At 53.9% G+C, this 18460-nt stretch overlaps 8 protein-coding genes across 8 annotated transcripts; 5 read left to right on the top strand and 3 right to left on the bottom strand.

The window, feature by feature from the left end:
• Nucleotides 1-211: 211 nt before the first annotated feature.
• Nucleotides 212-3642, top strand: PHACADRAFT_205965 (uncharacterized protein). Its single transcript, XM_007392238.1, has 14 exons — nucleotides 212-491; nucleotides 541-606; nucleotides 659-744; nucleotides 795-884; nucleotides 934-1104; nucleotides 1155-1208; nucleotides 1257-1374; nucleotides 1459-1541; nucleotides 1597-1752; nucleotides 1804-2004; nucleotides 2058-2288; nucleotides 2348-3004; nucleotides 3057-3343; nucleotides 3400-3642. Exons 1-14 carry the CDS (start codon nucleotides 245-247, stop codon nucleotides 3506-3508), a joined length of 2556 nt encoding a protein of 851 aa, XP_007392300.1. The 5' UTR covers nucleotides 212-244; the 3' UTR covers nucleotides 3509-3642.
• A 1034-nt stretch (nucleotides 3643-4676) lies between these two features.
• Nucleotides 4677-5259, top strand: PHACADRAFT_25829 (uncharacterized protein; the record flags this gene model as incomplete). Its single annotated transcript, XM_007391254.1, has 2 exons — nucleotides 4677-4944; nucleotides 4997-5259. The coding sequence occupies 2 exons, from the start codon at nucleotides 4677-4679 to the stop codon at nucleotides 5257-5259; spliced, it is 531 nt and encodes a 176-aa protein (XP_007391316.1).
• Nucleotides 5260-5442: 183 nt separating this feature from the next.
• On the bottom strand, nucleotides 5443-6782 carry PHACADRAFT_158152 (uncharacterized protein; the record flags this gene model as incomplete). The annotated part of the gene is made up of 6 exons (XM_007392237.1): nucleotides 5443-5715; nucleotides 5769-5828; nucleotides 5880-6326; nucleotides 6385-6420; nucleotides 6476-6649; nucleotides 6708-6782. The coding sequence occupies 6 exons, from the start codon at nucleotides 6780-6782 to the stop codon at nucleotides 5443-5445; spliced, it is 1065 nt and encodes a 354-aa protein (XP_007392299.1).
• A 535-nt stretch (nucleotides 6783-7317) lies between these two features.
• Nucleotides 7318-8803, bottom strand: PHACADRAFT_181711 (uncharacterized protein; the record flags this gene model as incomplete). The annotated part of the gene is made up of 5 exons (XM_007392236.1): nucleotides 8674-8803; nucleotides 8548-8618; nucleotides 8281-8495; nucleotides 8079-8228; nucleotides 7318-8027 (listed from the first exon to the last, which is right to left on the bottom strand). The coding sequence occupies exons 1-5, from the start codon at nucleotides 8740-8742 to the stop codon at nucleotides 7318-7320; spliced, it is 1215 nt and encodes a 404-aa protein (XP_007392298.1). The 5' UTR covers nucleotides 8743-8803.
• A 286-nt stretch (nucleotides 8804-9089) lies between these two features.
• PHACADRAFT_170338 (uncharacterized protein) lies at nucleotides 9090-10298 on the bottom strand (the record flags this gene model as incomplete). The annotated part of the gene is made up of 4 exons (XM_007392235.1): nucleotides 9090-9378; nucleotides 9434-9601; nucleotides 9656-9920; nucleotides 9973-10298. The coding sequence occupies 4 exons, from the start codon at nucleotides 10296-10298 to the stop codon at nucleotides 9211-9213; spliced, it is 927 nt and encodes a 308-aa protein (XP_007392297.1). The 3' UTR covers nucleotides 9090-9210.
• A 173-nt stretch (nucleotides 10299-10471) lies between these two features.
• On the top strand, nucleotides 10472-12574 carry PHACADRAFT_250433 (uncharacterized protein). The gene is made up of 5 exons (XM_007392234.1): nucleotides 10472-10790; nucleotides 10865-11110; nucleotides 11172-11459; nucleotides 11519-11877; nucleotides 11925-12574. Exons 1-5 carry the CDS (start codon nucleotides 10538-10540, stop codon nucleotides 12489-12491), a joined length of 1713 nt encoding a protein of 570 aa, XP_007392296.1. The 5' UTR covers nucleotides 10472-10537; the 3' UTR covers nucleotides 12492-12574.
• Nucleotides 12575-12864: 290 nt separating this feature from the next.
• Nucleotides 12865-15889, top strand: PHACADRAFT_250430 (uncharacterized protein). Its single transcript, XM_007392233.1, has 2 exons — nucleotides 12865-12978; nucleotides 13044-15889. Exon 2 carries the CDS (start codon nucleotides 13076-13078, stop codon nucleotides 15575-15577), a length of 2502 nt encoding a protein of 833 aa, XP_007392295.1. The 5' UTR covers nucleotides 12865-12978; nucleotides 13044-13075; the 3' UTR covers nucleotides 15578-15889.
• Nucleotides 15890-16569: 680 nt separating this feature from the next.
• On the top strand, nucleotides 16570-18313 carry PHACADRAFT_250427 (uncharacterized protein; the record flags this gene model as incomplete). Its single annotated transcript, XM_007392232.1, has 5 exons — nucleotides 16570-16626; nucleotides 16686-16868; nucleotides 16921-17061; nucleotides 17114-18088; nucleotides 18143-18313. Coding segments are annotated over exons 2-5 (1208 nt in total), but the record flags the coding sequence as incomplete, so codon positions are not given.
• Nucleotides 18314-18460: the final 147 nt, after the last annotated feature.

The following is an 18460-nucleotide window of genomic DNA, read 5'->3' as shown; positions in this document are numbered from 1 at the left end:
AGTGCGGCGCAGCCGGACGTTGGGGGGAGGGGGGAAAGTTGGTTTGGGCGTTGGGTGTGGGTATGAGAACAAAAGCTGTCAAGGTTTCAAGCTCAGAGATGGGCACGCGGATGGTTGCGATACTGCCTGTAGGCGCGTGAAACACGCGTTTTTCTGACGTCATCTGTCTTACAGCGATGCAGACGCCCAGTGCTTAACGCAAGCGCCTCCGCACTCTCTCCTTCGACGACAATGTCCTCTCCAGATGGCCGCGGCTACACCTAACGAGCTACAGTGTCTCCCTACATCTACGCAGAATAAGATACGCTCAACTCAGATTGTTGTCTCGTTACCCCAGCTCGTGTTGGAACTCGTTCAAAATGCCTTGGACGCAGGCGCGGGGCAAGTAGACGTAGGCGTGGACTGCGAAGAGTGGGCCTGTTGGGTTAAAGATAATGGGAAAGGCATGAGCAAGCAAGATCTAAGCTCATTAGAAACTGCAGGACGCTACGGTAAGCAATCCCAATAAATATGACCCAACATATGTTGAACACTGTTCAGGAACATCTAAGGCGTACACCATGGAGTCATTGGGCGAAATTTCCACATTCGGCTTTCGCGGGGAAGGTATATTTTACGAGAATTGCTCAGGTTTTACTACTCATGCCCCGACGCATAGCACTAGCATCTATCGCAGACCTCTCATGTCTTGAAGTTACCTCACGTACGGCGATGTCACGCGAGTCCTGGTCCACCATATGGAAGGTACCGTTACCCGTTTTCAGCCTCTTCCCGGCGGGCCTGACATCTCGCAGGGTAGCAAGCATCTCTACAGCGGCCCTGCGATTAGATGGCGGCAAGAATCCCAGGGGACTGTCGCCTGTGTTCGTGACGCTTTTTATAACGTATGCCATACTGTAACAACTCTATCTGCCCTCTTGACGCAGTATCTAGTTACCCATACGTCGTCTCTCGCACATTTCACCATCACGAACTTTGGAACTCATTCGCAAGGATCTCGAAGCACTCGCACTGGTTTTCCCGCACGTGACATTCTCGCTAGAGAATACCCATAAATCCAACGCTGGACGCTCAGACGTTGGACGTATAGCAAAGATACCGAAGGTAGCTCTACTTGAGCAGAGTCTGCGATAAAACTGACCTACGCTGCGCAGACATCGTCGATGCTGCATGCCTTTAGACATCTTTTCGGACGCGCATTGGTTGAAGTAGATCTGCTATCCTTCACCTGTGTAATGTGCTGAACCGTCGCCTAGCACATCGAAGATATTCATGATACCCACGAAGACATAAGCATAGACGGATTCATCAGCCTGAACGGCGTCGCATCCAAGGCATGCACCTCCATCTTTGCTAGCGTGTTCATCATATTCAGTATGTTCCTTAGACATACCAATACCTTTGTGAGTACCGGCCGGCATGCGTAACACCGGTTGCTCACTCTGAAAGGATTATCAGACATTAACCGCCACCTACTAAGCACTTGTGACCTACACCGCATCATTGATTCGGCTTTTGCAGCAAGCTCCTTTGGGAAACACGTTTGTAACGCCTCCTTCCACACGATACAAAATGGGAAACTGATATACACCCCAGGCCCTTGACGAGTATAATCAGCTTTCACAAGCAGAGACGATTCGACGTCCACCCAATATGTCTGAGAAGAAACCGGTATACGTACTGAACGTCACTGTGTCCCCCCGCTACGTCGACAATTGTGTCGAGCTTGGAAAGACAGCTGTGAACCTTCAAGTGAGGTCATCATGCTTGCTCAATTTCTTGTCTTTCTGACACAAATTCCAGAACAATCGCACAGTCTCTGGTTTCCTCCTGGCGATCATACAAGCATTCTTGGTGAAGCACAATTTCAAGACCCAAGGCATTCCTCAGTCGAAGCCGTCTCCAAGAAAAAGGCGAAAGCTTACTTGTGATACGGAGCCAAAAGAATTGTGTGAACGGATTTCTCTTCAAGATAGAGCGGAGTTGCCAGTCATAGTGCCAAAGGTACGCGATCTCCTTCGACCGACGTACGAGAGTCCTAAGAACAACTTGCATAGCTGGATGATACTGACGACGATGACGTGCTATGGACCGACCCTTCTTCCGGCGTGGTATATAACCTGGACAGGCGGACAGGCAACTCATATCTAATCGACGCATCTCGCCAACATACTGCAAATGCCGAGGGCGGCCCCCAGTCTCGGCGCACGTTACAGCATTGGCCCACTAATCAGACGTCAACTACCGGCATACACGACATGCCGTCTTGGATTAAAGAAGCGCTTGGAGTATGTACGTTGCCTCAGAGCTATTCCGCAACTTCTCTAACTCTCTCCATATTCGCCAGGCGAATCAGACATTCGTCCTAAAGCTCCCCAGTATACCATCGCTTTCCTTATCCTCATCCTTCGTAGGCGACCAAGAGCGTTGCCAATATCTGCACGGACGACAGTCATTTCTCTCTCAGGCCGACGCAATTTCCAATACCCAATCCCAGCTTGCTCGTTTCTCGAGAAACGATTTATCAAGGACCTGTATTCTTGGCCAGGTCGACAGGAAGTTCGTTGCATGTGTAATCCCGTCAAATACTGTCGCAGAACACGAAGCACGCGACTCATCCCTCAAAACAGAAGACGAAGGTCTCCTTGTCCTGCTAGATCAGCACGCGGCAGACGAGCGCATCCGAGTAGAGCGCTTCATGCGCGAGCTATGCAAAGGCTTTTCCGCAGACGGTCAAGCGAGCACACTTTCCCCGGACGTCCGAAAATTAGACCCGCCCGCAAGGATCGTACTGACGAGGCGCGAGGCCGACATTCTCGCTTCCACCAACGTGCAGGCTGCTTTCCGGCTCTGGGGGGTTGGCTTTGGGCCGGCGCCTGAAGTACAGCAAGAGGAAGAGTGCATATCGCGATTCTTCTCGACTGCGAAAGCTGTGGGGCCCGTGGAGCACAGCGGATATGTCCAAGTGGATGTCCTAACCGTACCGGAGGTGGTTGCTCGGAAGGTGAGCTCCGAACTGCTGGTCCAATACTCAACGTTAACAATATTCCCCCTAGTTGCTCGCAGATGATCACCTCCGCGATCTCGTCAAGTCATATCTTGCCGATCTGGACGGATCAGGCCTCGCCACATCGTTGCTATCCTTCAGGCCCGTCTCTGCGGATCCCAGTACGGTGTGGCAGCGGGCGATGCAGTGGTGCCCACAAGAGCTGCAGGAGCTCGTGAACTCGAAGGCATGCAGAGGCGCGATCATGTTCAACGACCCGCTCAGCTCGGAGCGCTGTGAGCAGTTGGTGAGCGAGCTGTGCGAGACTGCGCTGCCGTTCCAGTGCGCGCATGGGCGGTGCGTGTTTTACTTTACGTCATTTAGAATCAGAGCTCTGAAGAGGCGTCCGTTAGGCCGTCACTAGTGCCACTGACATCTATTCAAGGACCTCTTGTCCAGGGCGTAGAGATGTCGAGGCATTTAGTACCTATACAATGGGCAATATTTGGCAAGGAACATTGAAGGGAGTTTACTCATGCGTGGTGATCGTCTCGTTTCGCCACATACCTTGTGTACATCATCGCTATCAAATTTTCTGCCGTCTAGGGTCTAGAACTGCGGCGGCAGAGACCATGTACCTCATGCATATATAACGCAAAGATGTGGGTACTCGGGTGCTTAATTGTGTCCGCGGCCGCGAGACCCACGTTGAGCCGCCGGGGCAGATACGTCAACGCGGATTGTCCATAGCCTCGAGATTCAGGATTTGAGCCAGCTATGCCATGGCTGGTCGTAACCCGCGATCGTACCGCACGGAGACAAGGCACAGATGACGAGAAATTTGACCATCTGAGCATCGGCCCGCATCGCGGGTACTCAAGTCACATCGGCTTTATGCACGGCCCGGTGGCAATTTACTACAAGAATCTTGCACAATACGTGCCCGGCCAGAGCTGTGCATACAAGTTCGAGTACTTCAAAGAGATATTCTAGCGGGGCAGTATTATGTTCGACCGTCTTTGTCACTTTGCAGCGCCGACCTTTGGTGCTGGCTTAAAGGTAGTGTATCCACATTCTTCACCCGACTACCACTCAAGAGCACCACCATCTTCCCGGTCGTCCTCCGCGGCGCAGGCACGCGTCATGCGCGGAAGCAGAATGTGGGTTCGCGGCCGGTCGACACTCCTGCATCCGCGACTGGGAGGCCGGCTTGGCCCGAATAGGAAGCTCCAGTGTTTGCAGCGCCAGTCGTAGTGGAAAGCTCTCGACGTTGAGATTGTAATCTACGTGCTGGGACCTGGTGCTTGCCACAAGCTGAGTATCTGAATTTTAGATGAAAGAGAAAGTAGCTTCAGCATTAATCTTTCAGCGCACGGTCAATCTTCTAAGAACTCGATCACACTGTTTGAACCACAGGCGGGATGTCAATGTGGCACTTGTGTCAGGTCGGCGATGATGGCGAATGCGCGTACCTTTCTTTGGAGCCGCTATGGCGGGAATACCCAGTTTGACCAGCTCGTCGACGTACGTCAGTATGCGTTGTCGTCGTGGTCGGGCAGAATTCTGCTTCCGCTGCAGCAGCGATTGCGGCAGCGGCGAGGGTATATAAAGTACAGTAGAAAGCGAAGATGTCTTAACGCATCCACGACTTCACAGCACAACATCCTTTGAAGTGTCTAAAAACGCCATAATGCGCTTCACCACAGCATTCGCACTTCTCATTGCCGCGGCGATACCATCTGTGCTCGCGCTGCCCGCGCCCGCACCTGCACCACAATCGATCGACCGCCCAGTCATTGAGCATGAGCACCCACACCTTACCGTGCGCTACGCCACGTCGGGCTTCAGGAAGCGTCAGGATGGAGGTAACGCTCGCTCGGGGAACTCTGGCGACGTCTCAGGCGGCGATGTCATCAACGAAGGCGACGGCGACGGCACGATAACGAACGACGACAGTTGTACGTATTTGCAAAGTCTCGGCGAAAATCCATCCTCATTTGTTCATTGTAGCGACTGGCGGTGTCGGAGGCACTACCTCCTCAGGCAACGCTATAGGTGGCGCTGGTTACGGTTTCGGAAACGGCGGAGACGCAGAGACGGGCAACGCAGGTGACGCGTTCGGTGGCAGCGTCGTCAACAGTGGCGGGAATGTCGACAACACGGGTGGAGGCAGCACCGGAGGAACAGGTGGGACGAGCACTAGTGGAACAGCAGTGGGAGGCGACGCTGGAAATGGTTATGATGACTTTAACGACTACGAAGGTTTTGACTAATCGAATAGTTACAAACACTTCGCATGGACTAAACCAAGTTCTATCATACACCTATATAATCTGGCCAGAAATTATGAGTTAGTGCAACGTCTCCGAAGGGCACAGTGTGACATAGATAATGAACTATGCGGGCATAATAAGCGTCATCTTCTACGGTGCAAAATTGCAACCTACACATCGGTCTCATATATATGTAGCGGATAGTCGACCCACTATGTACTGCTCAGTCGTGACAGGAGCATACTTCGCCTCCTTGCCGCAGTTCGGTAAGCACGAGATGACAGCGTCAAAATTAGGGTTGCAGAAGAAAGCGATGGACTGCCGCTGAGGGGTAATGGCTTCTGTATTGCTGACTTTCTGAGCAGGCGGGGCAACCACTCGATGCAGGGTAGAGCGGAGGACGTCATTACTCCAGCGAGCCAATAGGTCGCCAGCATTGATGACTATTGAGCCGGGCTGCGTGAGACGAGTCAGACAAAAATTGACACTAGCGCTGAAGAACGACTGACGATCGGTGGTGCGGGTTGAAATTCCTTGGTATGCGGGTTTTGCACTTCAAGGCCGCCGACCTGTAGGGTGTAAAGACAGACGATAACAGACATCCGCAGAGATGCACTCACAGAGTCTTGGAAAAGTAGTGTCAAAGTTCCATAATCTGAGTGAGCACCAGCGCGAGCCTGTCCTTCCTTCCGGAGAATGTCGTCCCGGACAGGTGGATACGAGAGCAAACGCAAATTGTGGCATTGCTGGTCGATCATCTTGTCGAAGAAAGTCTCTTCCAGCTTGAGACCAAGAGCAATCGCTCGCATCACATGTACATGTAGGTCGTGGCATGTCTGGTAGAAGTCGAGCATGGTCTGCTTGAATCGGGGCGCGTCGCTCTCCTCCGGCCATTGGTTCTTCCACGTCTCGTCCCAGTCGCGACCAATTTCCATGCTCTCTTTGAAGTCAGGGGCCTGCGCACGTAGCTTTGCAATCTCATCCGGGTCAGAAGATTGGGTGACGCGTTCGCGACCAATTGCAACGTAGCCGCGATTCGACCGAGGGTCTACCCACTTCAGCTTGTCCTAAGCATATGTTAATGTCAAAGCAGCTCCCTCCCCAATGGGCAAAAGTACCCCTCACCTTTGTATCGACTGGCAATCTGAAGAACTCGGCACTCTGAAAGGGCAAATATGTGAGGTGCACAAAGATTTACCAGTCATCGTTAACAGACCTTTGCAAACGCATTCTTGACTGTCGCGTCCGGGATCCCATGCTTGTCCAAATAGATGAAGCCTACTTCCTTAAACCCACTAACAATTTCCTCGGCCGCCTTGCGCTTCTCCGAACTGGAGTTGGCCTTCAAGTATCTGCTAAAGTCAATCAGTGGTATCTTGAATGCAGGCGTCTGCGATTCCGGGTATCAGACCCGTACAGCGAGTTCAGTGTGTACTAGAGATACTCACGTCGGTAACAGTGGCAAACGCTCGCCATTTGCGAGGAGTATGGGCTGCGAAGCGCGTTCTCAGCGTGAAGGACATCGTCTCCGACGCGGGCGAAAAGGGGATGCATGTCGCATCTGCCCTGGCACACGAGATGCGGATCTAGATCCGTAGACCTATCGGCAACTTCCGTGCTGGATAGAGAGACGCTTACCGCCACTGAGCGCACCTGTCCCTTGCTATACAAACTGGTGCAGACTGCAGTCAATCCGTATCTCATCCGCACATAAGCATTTAGCCAAAAGGAATGATCTTCTTCCCTGACTGATCAGCCGATATGCTGAAGGACTTTCACAACGTCTCCCTTCGTCGGGAATATTTCGCCATTGGCATGGTGAGCCGGCACAGAGATGCGAACGATGCCCAGGTGGGAGAAGAGAGACGCCTAGAAGAGTTCGTAGCGGGCTACGTAGCCTCTCGGCACCATTACAGGCCATGGTACTGGATAAACGAACTATTTGGTGACGAAGACCGTGGCCGTTTGTGAAGTGCTTCGCAGCACCACGACACAGATAGTATGTATGCGAAAAGGATTTCAGCCGCAGAAAAGGGTATTGTGTCTTTGAGGTATAGCTTATATCAGAGATGTCCATGCCTCGAAGCGTGCTACAGCATCTTCGAAGTGTGCGGCCTGGGTCTTCGAGCGCCTTAGACCCTTGTACTTCTTCTCGCGACGACCCTCCACCTCCTCCGCTATCTCAAAGTCATCGTCAGGACTGTCGAGGTCGGTGCTATAATCATCCGCCCTCCATTCCGGCGGTCCTGGGGGCGGGGGCGCGGCTTCTTGCTCGGCCGTCTCGGGACGCGTCCAAGACCAGGAGCCGTCGTGCAGCCGAGGGTCGGCCTTGAGCATCCGCATCCAGTGCTTCTCGATGGCAACACGCGCCTTCTGGATCCTCGCCAACCGTCGTTCAGAAGCGCTGAGTTTTTGCTTGGCCACTGCCTGTATGTCCTGTATGTCCTGCAGCTGACCGTGAAGCTCCTCCTGCTCGCTGATGTACGACAGGCATTCCCGGAGATATCGACGCGCGGTCTTCCGAGTGGGAGGCCGCTGAGTGTGACACGCAGAAGGTCGGTTTTGGTCGTGCTTTTGATAGAAAACTCTGGGTCGTATCGGCTGCTTAGGGTCGTCCGTGTAAACGTGCTTGCCGTTGGGTGTGTACCGGGGTCGCGAAGCCTCAGCGGCAGACTGGGTCGGGGGTTCAAGCTGTCGGCCAACTTGTATCGATGGAGGGGCGAAGCATTGGGCGTCGTAAGCAGCGGACTGTGGACGGTGATGAGCCGCTGAAAGAAACGCGTCAGACAAAGGGTAATGGCTTAAGCACAGGCACTAACGCGGACCGATAGAATTCTGAGTGTTATAGTCAGTCATTACGTCTTCATAATCTTCCAATTCCATTGAATCGTCTAGTTTCTGGACGTTCGTGGGTTCATATCGATTGGAAACACTATCTCCCCAATGCGGCTGCAGAGATGGCGGGAGGCCTGAGGTCGGGGTAATGAGCTAGTTGGCAATAAAAATATTACAGCTACTGACCAGCGACCGGTGAAGAAGGCTCTGGACTGACATAGCTGAGTCTCTTTTGGACCTCCATGTTTATATCGCTCAAGAACTGTGTAGCCGAGACTGGCCTGTTTGGGATGCTGGCTGTCTGCTCCATGTCAGGCGGAGGCGAACCAGGGTACATCGAGCCGCTGGTTGGCTCAGCTGGCAGATGTTGGAGTACCAGGCCTTGGGGATCCGCGTTCCCGCTAGCATTGGTTAGTGGCGGTTTGCGCCACAGTCGTAATGAAGAGTGCTCACATCTTCACTCCCTTTTGAATGAGCTGCCGAATTATTGCCTCGCTCTTGAGGTTTGCTTTAACTTTATGCAGCTGTGCGGGACTTTAGTATTCAGGCTCAGCGATAGCATACGTCCGGATAGCATACTTTTGCCAATTGTTGAAGATCATGCCGGGATAGTTTGCGCAGACCGTTGTCATAGTCTTGGATAGCCATGTTAGAAAAAGTTGGGGCGTTCCTCGAGGGCGAGGTCTGACGTGAATGTCGTGGTGAGTGCAAGAGTCAAGATGTAAGACGCTGTAAGCGGCGTTTTTTGTCTTTGTCCTCCATACAAGGCCACTGATCGGAGATGGGCTATGGTCTTAGCCTCAGTGGCTCAAACCCAAACAAGCCTATGTGATTTCACTTCTTTGTAACAAATGTCCCTGCGAAAACGTCATTTGAATGCGACGGTTGAGAATATCGTCTGCTCGGGATCAAGAAATTCGCATTTTTGTGTGGTCGAATCCGAGCACAGCTTTGTGGCGCGGGCGCCTGTTAACGGCGGTGGGTCCTGGCTATAGCCTGACTCCTCAGGCCTCAGCCTCCGGTCGAAGCACGCGTGCAAAAAGATTGTGATGATACATGGGAGGTAATAAATTTTCCACGCTTTCGATATCCAACATGCTCAAGAAGAAGTGACATTTACTCAGCTTCCTTGACGAGGACGGCTACTTCCACCTTCGCGCCTAACCCTCTCCAGCCAGTACCTGCTCCTGTTTCTTGAGTAACATGCCGAGGCATTCCCGTTAGAGCTGTGGCTATCCATGTTGGATCGGTCAAAGGCGTGAGGTCGTTGCGTCTTGGCAATTGCTTTGTGGGGTATATCAGAGGTATATGAGATATCTCAGGGCAGGAGCTGCCTCACCAACTTCACTCGGTCATAAGGGGCTTCCCATCCACTAGTCTCTCGCACAATGAGCGGAGGCGACAAAGCGAACGAATGGTAAATTCTGGTATCGTATGTCCGGAAGAGTACGTTGTCGACGCGAAGTGTAAAGCGTGACAGGATGAAAAAACACGTCGGCATGACTCGCTATAGTCGAGCCGATGAGTACATTTAGCTCGAGGTGGTTTAAATTCGACTTACGATGCGCGTCAGCAAGTGTGAAGCGCCATTGTCGTGTAGCTCGTCCTCAAACAGCGGAATCTCGGCATAGAACAAGATGGGGTCTTGTCGTGTTAGTTCCGCTAGTGGGATTTCATGTTGCGGATTCTCGCTGTCAGCTTCATTCCACGTTATCGAACTGGAGGACGATGAGGGATTGTGGCCAGGATACGTCGTAGTGTACGTCCAATCGTATGGTTTCGTCGCGATAGTCTTTGGCATAGGAAGTTGCGATGAGTCACCTGTCCTACTCCAATGAGCCCTCCCCAGTGAGACAGCTGAATTCAAGCAAAACACACCGGCTCTTCAGCCAGGCTTCCGCATATCCTACCTTGACACCCCCATCTCCTTCAGCAAGCTCCCCATTCTTCACACCTCGCAGCGCGTCTGCAGTGCCAAATGCATATCTCCAGCCGGTACGTTTGTGCTCGAGCTCGAGCATGTTGTTGCCAAAGGTCATCTCGGGAAGAGGCATGCCCTGAAGCGACCCTTGAACCGCATCAAGCTCGTTTGCATTTGAGATGGGGTTCGTCCGAGCTGTAATTATCCAATGACCGATTTCGATAGTGCGCGAATTTGGTGTCTCCGAGAGTTTGTGTTCGGGCAGCTGGGCCGCGGCAGACATGATGAGCAGAAAGAATGAGCGATGGAGTATCGACTTGTTGATTTATCAGTACAACAATTGTTACTAAAGTAACGGATCCTTCTGATAGAGTAAAAGCTGGTTCTTACTCTGTCTATCGATGATAACAAAGATGCTTTCTGCGGCCGCGATGCAGGGATGGATCAGTTCTCTTTCTCCCATCCAAGCCAGACGACCAAGCCTGCGGTTGAAAACTTGCTCAAAGTTGCCTTGATCCTACCATGAATGACTCACGGTCATCGTCGCCTGAAGCTCCTCCGCAAGACCTATGGTCGTCTATCCTTGATTCTGTCTCTTCGTCGCGGTCGATACCTGCCAAACAAATACTGCTTCTGGGGGAATCGTCTTCAGGGAAGTCGACGCTGGCGTCCGCGCTTTTGCACAAAGCCGCAGCTGAGGAGGTGCAAGAGGATCAGAGGCCTGATTTTGCACTGGGCTACGACTGGGCAGACGTCAAAGACGACGCGGACGAAGGTGCGTGTCGCGACTCCGGAGCCTCGCTTGCGCAGTGCGAAGTGTCCGCATACTTATACGTGTCGTCATTGTAGATACCCTCGCGAGATTGTCTGTATACACCGTGCCATCAGCAGCAGCTACCTACACCGCATTGCTTCCTCACTTCCTACCACCACGGGCATCACTACCACATACGGTTGTAGTTATCACCCTCGACTGGACGAAGCCTTGGACGTTCATCGACCAGTTGTATACCTGGCTGAGCTGGATAGAGAAATGGGTTCAAGGTGATGGGTCACGAGAGCTGCAGATTGTACGGGAAGAGACCCGAGAGAGATGTAAGTTTCGAACGAGCTGGTTACGAGGCGGGCAGTTCGTGTTGATGCTAAAACCCTGTAGTGCAGGCACATCTTCAACGTTACACCGAGCCATCTGCTGAGCCGCTTCCCGCCACCTCAACGCTGTCTGACACCACACTACTTCCTCTCGGACCAGGAACCCTGACGCATAATACGGCCGGTGTACCAATCATAGTCGCATGCACGAAGGCAGATCACATAGATGATACCGGCGATGGGCTTGGACCAGGAGCTTCCGGCATGGGGGTAATGGTTAAAGGCAAGGGTGGCGACTGGGAAGAACAAACAGACACAGTTATGCAGGTCCTGCGGACAATCTGCTTGAAATGTGAGTATTGCATGCTTGCTGTTTTTCAGATGGCGTTGGTTATCTCGCGACTCTGTCAGACGGCGCTGCTCTTTTTTACACTACACCGCTCCCTCAGACCCTACAGGTGCTCCGCCAATACGCACTTCATCTCCTTTTTGCCCCTCCTGCACCTTCACCTGGGCTCTCCACGGATGCTGTCGCACCGGTCCGAAACCCTTTTCCTTTCCAACACAAAGCGAACACCTTGGACAGGGACCGTATTGTGGTTCCCGCAGGTTGGGATAGCTGGGGGAAGATTGTAGTCTTGAGGGAGGGTTTTGACGCGAAGGCATGGGGTGATGCGTGGGAGTATGATGTTGAGCAGGCCGAGGGCGACCAAGAGCAGACGGGGGCAAGGAAGCTGTATATCTCTATGGTACCAGACCAAGGTCCCAAAGTGAGTGGAAGAAATATGCCAAATTTCATCGCCAACATCTGTTGCAGCCTACGCCACTGCCACCTTTCAATAATCCGACTCCAGAACAAGTGTTTCTTGCAAAGAACTACGACGAGAACTCGAAAAAGCCAGATCGCGATCCCCGTGCCTCCTTCCGCAACCCCACAGAGAATTCTTCGGCAGGTGTCGTCGGTCCCATGGGTAGCAGCAGCTTCAGCTTGCCAAACGTTGAAAAAGCCCTTACCGAGATGGAAGGGGCTGTGGGTAGCCCTGCACCGCTTGGCATTAACGTTGCCGCAGATCCTCGTAAACCCCCTAGCAGAAGCACGGCACGACAAGCCTCGGGCTTGTCGGTGTCAAGCGCTGGAGCTCCTGGCACAAGGCCGCAGGCTTCATCCCCGACACTGCCCTCATCGCCAAGCCCCGTGCCTGGCGGTCAGACACAGCATGAGGTTTTACAGAACTTCTTCCAGAGCTTGTTGAGCTCCAAGGACCGGACGAGCGGTGCTGCATCCACAGCAAGGTCAGCACCCAAGCCGAGATCTCCGACTTCGGCATCCGTCCCAGCGACCAATGGAAGCGGTAGTAGTGGTGATACTGCAGAGAGCACGTAGTATTTATTTCTTGCAGTGTTGAATGTTCTTCGTTGTATTTGAGTCTCTGACATATCGTGAAATCGGAAGGATATTTGATGAATACAACACATGGGCGGTAAAATGAGTAACGACCATTCTGCCGCGGGTCCGGGACGAAAGAGGCTACTAGCGCAAGCGACGCGACCTGCAAAGGTTAACGTTATGTCGGAGAGCATGGCAGTATGCTGAATATTGAGAAAGTGAGACTGACAAGAGCACTACTGTAGTGGCGGAGCCGACTGGAGACGCGAGCATGACTCGAAGCGCCGCGCAGTTTCGGCGTATGGAAAAGGGCTGCTTACGGAATGTTCGGCAGCGTTTTTGCCTTTGCCCCGCCCGTCGTCCAAGTACCTCTGCTCATCGCCACTCACAGCGTGCTCAACCTCTCCCTTCCTCCACCATTACTTGATACCAGGCTGCGTTTCTCCCTGGACGTTTTCTTTTTGCCTCATACCATCCTATACTCGTACGTGTGAATCAGCTTCGTCATAATACGCTTCAAGTTCACGCATTCCTTGCATCTCCACCCAGGACTCCCGCATTTTCACGAACACATATCCATCATGCCAGCTACTGTCACGACTCCTGCAAATGGCTCCACGCATGTCGCCAAGAAGCATCATACAAAGAAGCGCATTGTTCGCCGCCGAGGACGCAGCGCCCTTGACAGCGACGACGAGATCGAGCGCGAAGCTCACACCGACTCTGACACCGACGACGACTCTTCCTACATGTCAGAGTCGGGGACAGAGTCGGCATCTGACGATGAACACCACGCTGGCATCGTTACCCCTAGCACCACACAAAGCCCTCCGCCGCTCGACATCCCTGGCGCCTCTACTCCCGCCAAGCCGACCGTCGTAAATGGGGGGACTGGGCCCTTCGTGGAGACTACAGACTGGGCGCAGATCGTTGCGGATGAGAACACACATGGCGCGGGCGACCTCCCCGTCATCGACTTCGCCGATATGCACGCTCACACGATCACGGAGGCGGCGCCCGCCGCGCCTCCTCGGTCTCGCAAAGCGCACAAGCAGAACAAGAAGGCTGCTGCTGCTCGCACGCAAGCCCAGCCCCCAGTCGCTTCCAAACCTGTCGCTTCTACTTCCGAGACCGAAACCGAGACGAAGCAGGAGCAGCCGGAAGCAGTCATCGAAGAACCTGCAGCTTCACCCTCGAAGACAGGCCCGCCCCGAGAACCCAAGGACTCTCACCGTCTACGCGGACAATCTGCTCGCCAAGCATACCAAGAGCGCTTGCAGCATGATCCCGCGTTTGTTCCTCGTGTGGGGGAATTTTGGGGACACGACGATCGCTTGCTTGACAAGGAGTTCCGTAGTTTGAGTGGTTGGTGGAGAGGGCGTTGGTACGGTCGCGGACGTGGTAGGGGAGTGCCTCTCCGCGGACGCGGTGGCAGAGGGTTCTTGCCTGGTCGTACCGCAGACATAGGTGGTGAGGACGTGGAGAAGGGCGAGGAAGATAGACAGGAGGTTCCTCCCATTGAGCGGCCTTGGGGTCATGACGGATTCGAGGAGATGAAGCGAAGGGAGGAGCAACGGAGGGAAGAACAACGCCGGTCTCAGACGAGTCGTCAGTCCGCAAGCTCGCAACGAGGTGGTGCGCTTCGTGGTAGGGGTGCCTTTGCTGCCAGAGGCCGTGGCGGGTTCTCGCGTGGCGGCGGCGTTTCTGCCGCTTCTCGCACTGGGCCTCGCGTTGACCCTTCTGACCCGACATCCATTCCTGTGTGGTACGCTCAGAAGCCAGACAAGATGTGGACAAAGCACGCCGACAACTTCCTCTACTTCGAACACGCTGCACGCCCTCGTCCTGGAGAAGCCCCATCCATCCGCGTCCGGCTTCCAGGACAAAAGGAATCGCAAGTCGTCCATCAAAAAACTCAGACAAAGTTGGCCACAGGTTCAACGACAGCATCAACCGCCACAAGCACTGCAGAGGAAGGTGACCGGCAGTTTGTTGTCCGCATTCCTGTCGTCAGCAAGATCGAGAAGGTTTCGCAACCCGCGGGCATTCAGCCGGTTGAGCTCGAAACTCGGACGCAGGAGCCCTCTATCGAGGATGTCTTCACTGTCAGGCCACAGGTCGTTCCAGAGCATGTCCCAATTCAAGCCTCCGTTCCTCCGAGCTCCGCATCTGGAACAGGGCCTCATGCTACCCCGGTCTCTTCCACTTCTGTGCTACCGGCTTCTGAAGGCAAGAATCCACTGGAGCAGATCGGCATCGGTGCGCCACCCGAAACCGACAGTGACCCCAGTGCGGATATTCAAGAAGCTGTTTTGCGCAATCCACCAAGACCAGAAGTGCATGCTCCCATCCCACAACAAGCACCGGCCGTGGACTCGTCGCGTCCGGCCCCTCCAGCTCTTCACCCGATCCAGACAAGCTTTTCGCCGGTCCCTCAGCCATCCCCTTCGTATGTTTCTTCGTATCCGTATGGTGCTCTGCCTCCTGGTGTTGGCATGAGTCAGCAAGGATACCCCTACGAGTTGGCCACCGGCCGCCCCGTGTACTTACATCCTACACCTCCGCCGATGTATGCGCCTCAGCCCGTGATGCGTTCTTACATGGGCCATCCTTCAACAAGTATACCTTTCGTTCCGGGACACGTACATCGCCCATCGCAGGAGTACATGCCACACCCGCATACGCCACCCGTCAATGGCTTCGTTGACACCTCAATTGGTGCACCGATCTTCGCCCCTGCACGCCAGAGCAGCCGTATCGAAATTAGGGCACCGGACGGCAAGGTCAAACACATTCCTCGTCCCTCGGGGTTGCGGGTGAGCACGACGGAGAGCGATGCTGAGCAGACTCAGGCGACCCAGGAGCCCGCAATATCCGAAGCCTCGGAGCACAACGAGCAGGTGCAAGCGGCACAAGACCCTCTGATGATGACATACCCTGCCTACCAACAACCGTACTACTATCCCGACCCTAATGGATATTCCGGCTACATGGACATGTCGAATCAAGTAGCACAATACGATTTCTACCCTCCGTACGACCAACAATACGACCAGCACGCTCAGCCCGTAGCCTATTACTAGTCTCCTGTTGCATTATTCTCGTCCCGCTGTATCGCTGTCTCGCTGCCCTCTCTCTGCTCCATCATGTTCTGCACACACATAACTTACACAGATCCAATACATCACCATCCATCGACACTTTTTCCCTTTCATCTTGCCGTTGTTTGCTTGTTTTCTTCCAGGCAGTTTTTCTCTGGTCCTCATTTGCATGCTTCTGACGGTTATCAGTTCTTTCTTGCAGTACGACGTTATGACATCTTACTAGGTCGGCATGTGTGTGTTGCACGTATCCTTTTTATTCATTTTGACAATGTCATCGCCCACGATGTACATGAAACCTCCCATCTGAGTGAACAGGTTTCAATTAAGCAAGAAGCGGTGAGTAGTTGGCCTTCCAGTGTGGCGATGTCGGCGCTAACTTATTCTCAAGCCGACAATGATGATCCCCAAAGCTAAGGAAGCTTGCACCTATCTGTATGCTGTACGATATAGAGGAAACGATCTCGTTACAGAAAGCAGAGAATATCAAAGGCGGTGCAGAGCGCTGATGTCCTCTTTGCGAACTCGGACGAGCAATTCGACATTTGAGCAAACAGCGCCTACTTGGGACCCACGGCCCTATTCTCGTGATGCATTGCATAACTGACTGTCTAGAGCCCAGGAGTGCCGAGAACCAAGTACTCACGATCCAGTTCTAGCTCTCGAGTTAAGCGAGTAAGCAGATTGCCCCCCACATTTCCAGTCCCGAAGGCTCACGTCAAAACGTCCTGTGTAGCCCAACTCGGAGCTCCTGTGCTCTTCGATGCAGTCCCCAATAATCAAGCATCCGCGACCCTGGAACGATGGAGACGCATATTGATGTGACCTCCGTGCTCCGTGTGATCGTTTCAGGTTTACACAGGCCTATACCGCGCTCCGACGATGACCGTGTCTGCTCGCAGCACGAGCAGACGCCTTTGCGAGGCCGTATAAAAACCTTGGGCAGACGTCCCAGAACTTCAGCTCCTCAGCCCACTTGTTCATTCCTCTTTCAAGCCCTTTCTTTCTCTTCCAAGTTCAGGTGCCGGTCTGTGAGTAGCGAGCACAACAGCTTGTTGGAGATGGTAGAAGCTGATGACGCCTTCAACAGCCTGACTTGTTTTTATTTTATTTACCTTTACACTCGACTATCTCACGACACGTTCTCTTCTCTACTCACGACCCCCTACGCCTCCTTTTAATCTTACTCGTTCACGACCTCAAAAATGTACGCTCCCAAGGCCATCATTGCTCTCGCCGTCGCCGCCGCTGCTGCCCCCGCCCTCGCCCAGTCGTAAGTGTTCATTCGTGATTCCCAGAGGACAAGACCTAAAATCGATCTATAGCTTTGGCGAGCCCCTTGCTGCCCGCGATGATCTCATCCTTGCTGGCATTGCCCGCGACGTCAACCTCGCCCGCTCTGTCGGTGAGGCCGTGGGCATGAAGCGCTCCGAGGTGGATAACATCCTCGCTCGCGAGTTCCACCAGTAAGTGACGCCTGCCTGTCCCTGTTTATGCGCATTGCTGACTGTGCAACAGCAAGCACCACGGACGCAAGCACCACGGCCACAAGCACCACGGTGGCGTGCACCACGCTCGCGAGGAGAAGCACCACCATGGACACAAGCACCACGCTCGCGGGGAGAACACCACACACCACAAGTCCGGCCACAAGCACCGCGGCCACAAGCACCACGGACACAAGCACCATAAGGGCGCCAAGCCTGCCCACGCTGCTTCCCCCGCTGCTGCCCCCGCTGCTTCCCCCGCTGCGCGCGCACTTCTTGCCCGTCAGGCACAGGACGCAGATGATTCCGGCGCGTTCAGCTTCACCAAGTTCCTCGGTGGTCTCCTCCGTCGTGAAGACGTCGAGATGCTCGCCCGCGCGGCGCCGACGGACGATGAGTCCGGTGCATTCAGCTTCACCAAGTTCCTCGGTGGCCTCCTCCGCCGTGAGGACATCGAGATGCTCGCCCGCGCGGACCCGTCGGATCAACAGTCCGGCGCGTTCAACCTGCTTAAGACCCTCGGTAGCATTCTTCGCCGCGAGGATATGGAGATGCTCGCCCGCGCGGACCCGTCAGACCAACAGTCCGGCGCGTTCAACCTGCTTAAGACCCTCAGTAGCATTCTTCGCCGCGAGGATATGGAGATGCTCGCCCGCGCAGACCCTTCGGACGAGTCCGGCGCGTTCAGCTTCACCAAGTTCCTCGGTGGCCTCCTCCGCCGTGAGGACATCGAGATGCTCGCCCGTGCGGACCCGTCGGACCAACAGTCCGGCGCGTTCAACCTGCTTAAGACCCTCAGTAGCATCCTTCGCCGCGAGGATATGGAGATGCTCGCCCGTGCGGACCCTTCTGATGAGTCCGGCGCGTTCAGCTTCACCAAGTTCCTCGGTGGTCTGCTTCGTCGTGAGGATATCGAGATGCTCGCCCGCGCGGACCCGTCGGACCAACAGTCCGGCGCGTTCAACCTGCTTAAGACCCTCAGCAGCATCCTCCGCCGCGAGGAGATGTGAGTGTTTCTGGGTCCATCTTCGGAAGCCGCCAGCTAATAGCTTATTTGCAGGGCTCGTAGCCTCAACGACCTTGACTAGGCTCTCTCATGGCTAATCGTACAAATATCAGAACGAGATTGGTGTTTCCTGAGTCTTGATCATGACTGCTGCACATAGTCGATGTTGTACTCACTTTGGTGAATGAAATAATGACTGGGCTCGCTGAGGAGCTCGCCCTTTATAAAATTTTGTGTGCCGCCCCATTAATATGCTCATTTCAAGGCTCCATTGAAAGCCCCACAAGTCGACAAAAAAAATTCGAATCTAGAGCGTTTTGGACAAAGCGACATGGCATAATAATTGCTGCAAAATCACGGCGACACGACGCG

Source organism: Phanerochaete carnosa (assembly GCF_000300595.1).
Source record: "Phanerochaete carnosa HHB-10118-sp unplaced genomic scaffold PHACAscaffold_2, whole genome shotgun sequence".
NCBI classification, from domain to species: domain Eukaryota; kingdom Fungi; phylum Basidiomycota; class Agaricomycetes; order Polyporales; family Phanerochaetaceae; genus Phanerochaete; species Phanerochaete carnosa.
Note: the sequence above shows the minus strand (reverse complement) of the source record. Positions and strands in the feature narration are given on the sequence as shown.

Coding starts and splice junctions, on each gene's coding strand:
- PHACADRAFT_205965 (XM_007392238.1), top strand. CDS start 245: ATGGCCGCGGCTACACCTAACGAGCTACAGTGTCTCCCTACATCTACG. Junction 1,542..1,596: donor CAAGCTCCTTTGGGAAACAC/GTTTGTAACGCC, acceptor TATACACCCCAG/GCCCTTGACGAGTATAATCA. Junction 2,005..2,057: donor TGCCAGTCATAGTGCCAAAG/GTACGCGATCTC, acceptor CAACTTGCATAG/CTGGATGATACTGACGACGA.
- PHACADRAFT_250433 (XM_007392234.1), top strand. CDS start 10,538: ATGAATGACTCACGGTCATCGTCGCCTGAAGCTCCTCCGCAAGACCTA. Junction 11,111..11,171: donor GGAAGAGACCCGAGAGAGAT/GTAAGTTTCGAA, acceptor AAAACCCTGTAG/TGCAGGCACATCTTCAACGT. Junction 11,878..11,924: donor TACCAGACCAAGGTCCCAAA/GTGAGTGGAAGA, acceptor CATCTGTTGCAG/CCTACGCCACTGCCACCTTT.
- PHACADRAFT_250430 (XM_007392233.1), top strand. CDS start 13,076: ATGCCAGCTACTGTCACGACTCCTGCAAATGGCTCCACGCATGTCGCC.